Raw genomic sequence first — 3,766 nt, forward strand, 5'->3', positions numbered from 1 at the left:
TCAGGTCGTTTATGGAGATCAATGCGATGTGGAAATCGCATAGGATTTGTGAATCCTCTATTTCCAAGCTTATCCGGCTGGAACCGTGTCAGCCCGGTGAGCGTGTCTATATAGGGGTCCCTCTGACCCTCCTTTCTTCTATAGTACCAGTGCTTTTTTAGGGATTTGGGCGTGTGTCTTCCCTTTTCCCAATTTGAATGTGATTTTTTAAATTTTGTCAACTCGGCTCCTTGCCAGTTGCACCCCAATAGCTGGGGTTTTTTGAGGGCTTTTCAAGTCTTGTGTTCAACCCTAGGGATAGTGTTGTCTCTTCCTGTTTTTCTTCATTTTTATTAGTTGAAACTGGTGTCCCTCCTTACGGTTAGGCGTCTCTGAGTGGTTGTAAGGCTGGGGGGTTGTTTTCTCCTTACGGTTGGGCGTCTCCTCGATGACATAAGTGGCTTGAGGTGCAGTCAAGCATTTGAGCAAAGGGGTGGAGATGCCACGCTTGAACAGTTTGTCTCCGACAATTACAAACTTAGCCGACCTTACCCTCATCTTCCGAGCTTCATCTTTATCCTCGGGTAAAATTCCTGGCTTCAAGTAGTTCCAAATACTTGTCATCCACCCTTGTTCTTCGCTGTCGCTGGTGTTGACGACCTTGTCGTCTAAGTTGGGTGAATGCAAGTTCTCCTGGATGATGGTCCGATGCTGTCTAGGGCGTTTGGTACTGGCGAGCTTTGATAGGAGGTCGGCTTTGGTATTTTGCTCTCGCGGTACATGATGTATATTGAACTCGTCAAAGGACAAGATCTGTCGTGATGCTACGTGGAAATACCCTTGCAGAAGAATGTCCTTGGCCTGGTATGTCCCGCTGAGCTTCTCTACCATGAGTTTTGAGTCGCTGTTGCAACTCACTCTCCGTGCTCTGAGATCGCAAGTTAACCTTAGCCCTGCGAGAAGTGCTTCGTACTCCGCTTGGTTGTTTGTTACTTTGAAGCCAAACTTGAGAGATTGCTCCAAGGTGACTTGATTTGAACCTACCAGAATAATACCTGCACCACCACCCTTAGAATTGGAGGACCCGTCAACATGTAAGATCCATACCTGTTGTTCGTCAACCGAGGTTGGAGTTAGTTCGGCCACGAAGTCTGCCAGGCATTGGGCTTTGAGGGGGCCGCGACTTTCGTATTTGATGCCGAACTCAGAAAGCTCTATTGACCATGATATCATCCGTCCGGCGAGCTCTGGCTTTCGTAAGATTTGTCTGATTGGGTAGTCAGTTTTGACGACCACCTGGTGGCTCTGAAAGTAAGGTCGGAGACGCCGAGCCGCGATGACAAGTGCTAGTGCCAGCTTCTCAGTCATCTGGTACTGTTTCTCCGTATCTTGGAGCACTCAGCTGATAAAGTAGATCGGCGTCTGTAATTTCTGGTGCTCTTGCACTATAACTGCACTGATTGCGCCTTCTGCCACGACCAAGTAGAGGAGGAGGTCGGCTTTGTGATTCGGCCTCTGTAGGATTAGTGGAGTTGTGAGGAAGGCTTTGAAGCTCTTGAAAGCCTCTTCGCACTGGTCCGTCTACTCGAAATTCTTTGGCTTTCGCAATAGGGTGAAGATGGGCAATGCCTTCTCCGCCAACCTGGGGATGAAACGTGAAAGGGAGACCAACCGTCCTGCCAGACACTAGACGTCTTTCACAGTCTGGGGGCTCTGCATCTGGATGATGGCTTGACATTTCTCCGGGTTGGCTTCAATTCCCCTGCTAGTAATCATAAAACCAAGGAATTTACCTCCCTAGACGCCGAAGACACTTTTTCGGGTTGAGGCGCATGTTGTGTTTTCGGATCTGGCTGGACACCTCGGCCAGGTCAACAGCATGACCTTCGGCTGAAGTGGTTTTGACCACCATGTCGTCGACGTAAACCTCCGCGTTCCGCCCAATCTGTTAGTGGAAAACTTTGTCCATCAATCGCTAGTAGGTGGCCCCTGCGTTTTTGAGACCGAATGGCATCACTCGATAACAAAAGTTGGCGTGGTCGGTGATGAACGACGTATGCACCTCGTCTGGTGGGTACATCATGATCTGGTAGTACCTGGAGTAAGCATCGAGGAAGCTGAGGAAGGCGTGCCCGGATGCTCAATCAACCAGCCTATCGTTGCTCGGCAAGGAGTACGAGTCCTTGGGGTATGCTTTGTTCAAGTCGGTATAGTCGACGCACATGCGCCACTTCCCCGAGCTCTTCTTTACCAGTACCACGTTTGCTAGCCACGTGGTGTATCTGACCTCGCGGATGAAGCCTGCGTTCAACAGTTTTTGCGTTTCGGTGATGATGGCCTCTCGCCTCTCGCCACTGACCTTCCTCTTCCTCTAAGCCACCAGTTTCGCTTCCTTGTGAATTGCCAACCTGTGACAAATGAAGTTAGCATCTATACCTGGCATGTCGGCGCTAGACCATGCAAAGAGGTCGACGTTCTTGGTCGGCCTCGAGTTGTCGCCGTAACTCCGGGTTCAGCTGCCTGCTAATTTTTGTACACTGCCTAGGAAGCTTGCCGATCTGGAGGTCGTCGAGCTCGTCGATGGGGCTCGGCCGTTCATCACGGGAGTCCAACCTCGGATCTAGGTTAGTGATGTCCACGTGGGTGATGTGAGCTACTGCGGGAGGGTCACTTTTGCAACGATCATCGGATGACGAGACTTTCAAGCTTTCGGCGTAGTACTGCCGAGCTGTCTTCTGGTTTGCCTTGACAGAAATAATCTTGCCACCACTCCCTGGAAATTTCATGGTGAGGTGCGGGGTAGACACCACTGCTCTGAGTTGGTTCAACATCGGCCTTCCAATAATTATGTTGTAAGACGTGTTGGCTTCCACGAGGAGGTATCGGACCATAATCCTCCTTGTGTCGGGAGAGGTTCCGAAGGTTGTCAGCAGGTCCACATACCCTCGAGTGTGTACTCGCTCTCCTGCAAAACCAACTAAGGGTTCTGTGTGAGGTTGGATAAGGGAGTGAGGGATGTCTAACCTGAGGAATGTCGGCCAATATAGGACGTCAGCCGAGTTGCCTTGGTCAATCAACGTCTTGTGGACCTCCTAGTTGGCGACCTCCACAGCGATGACCATTGGGTCATCTTGATTTGGACAGACACCTGTGTAGTCGTCATCGATGAAGGTGATTAGTGGTGAGCTTTGGTGCGAGGCCGAGGTAGTAGAGTGGACATTATTGATGCTGCGCAGGTGTCTTTTTCGTGTCGAGTTGCTAGAGCCTCCCCCTGCAAAACCTCCTGCAATTGTGTTGATAACCCCCCGCAAGGGAGTTGACCCTGTTTCTTGACTTATCTCGGCCTGCACCGCGCCACCAGCATTTTGTTGGGTACCGGAGGGTTGGTCTGTGTGAGTGTCTGAACTGCGACCTCGGCCTCGTCCTCGTCCGTTGTAGCCTCCTCGGTGACCTTGCTGCCGCTGGACGTATTGCGCAAGGTGTCCCGCTTGGACGAGTTCCTCTATACGATCTCTGAGGGTACGACATTCCTCAGTGGTGTGACCATGATTATTGTGGTATCGACAGTGCTTGGATTTGTCTGCACTGTTGAGGCTGTGTCTTGGTGGTGGCAGGGTGAGCAGGTTGCTGTTGCTGGCCTCCTCCAGGATGTGTACTCGGGGCGCATTCAGGGGAGTGTAGAAGTCGTATCTCCCCCCTTTATTTGCCCTGGCAGTCTTCTTGAACTGACTGTCATTGGTGACCTTCATCTTGTCTTTATGACCATGGTCAGGCTTCGCTTGTGATT

At 51.0% G+C, this 3,766-nt stretch overlaps 1 protein-coding gene across 1 annotated transcript; it reads right to left on the reverse strand.

Moving 5' to 3' along the window:
- Window positions 1-291: 291 nt before the first annotated feature.
- On the reverse strand, window positions 292-1,212 carry LOC145957897 (uncharacterized). The gene has a single exon (XM_083074326.1). It carries the CDS (start codon window positions 1,210-1,212, stop codon window positions 292-294), a length of 921 nt encoding a protein of 306 aa, XP_082930452.1.
- Window positions 1,213-3,766: the final 2,554 nt, after the last annotated feature.

This window comes from Cajanus cajan, chromosome 5 (assembly GCF_000230855.2).
Source record: "Cajanus cajan strain Asha chromosome 5, NIPB_CcT2T_4, whole genome shotgun sequence".
NCBI lineage: Eukaryota > Viridiplantae > Streptophyta > Magnoliopsida > Fabales > Fabaceae > Cajanus > Cajanus cajan.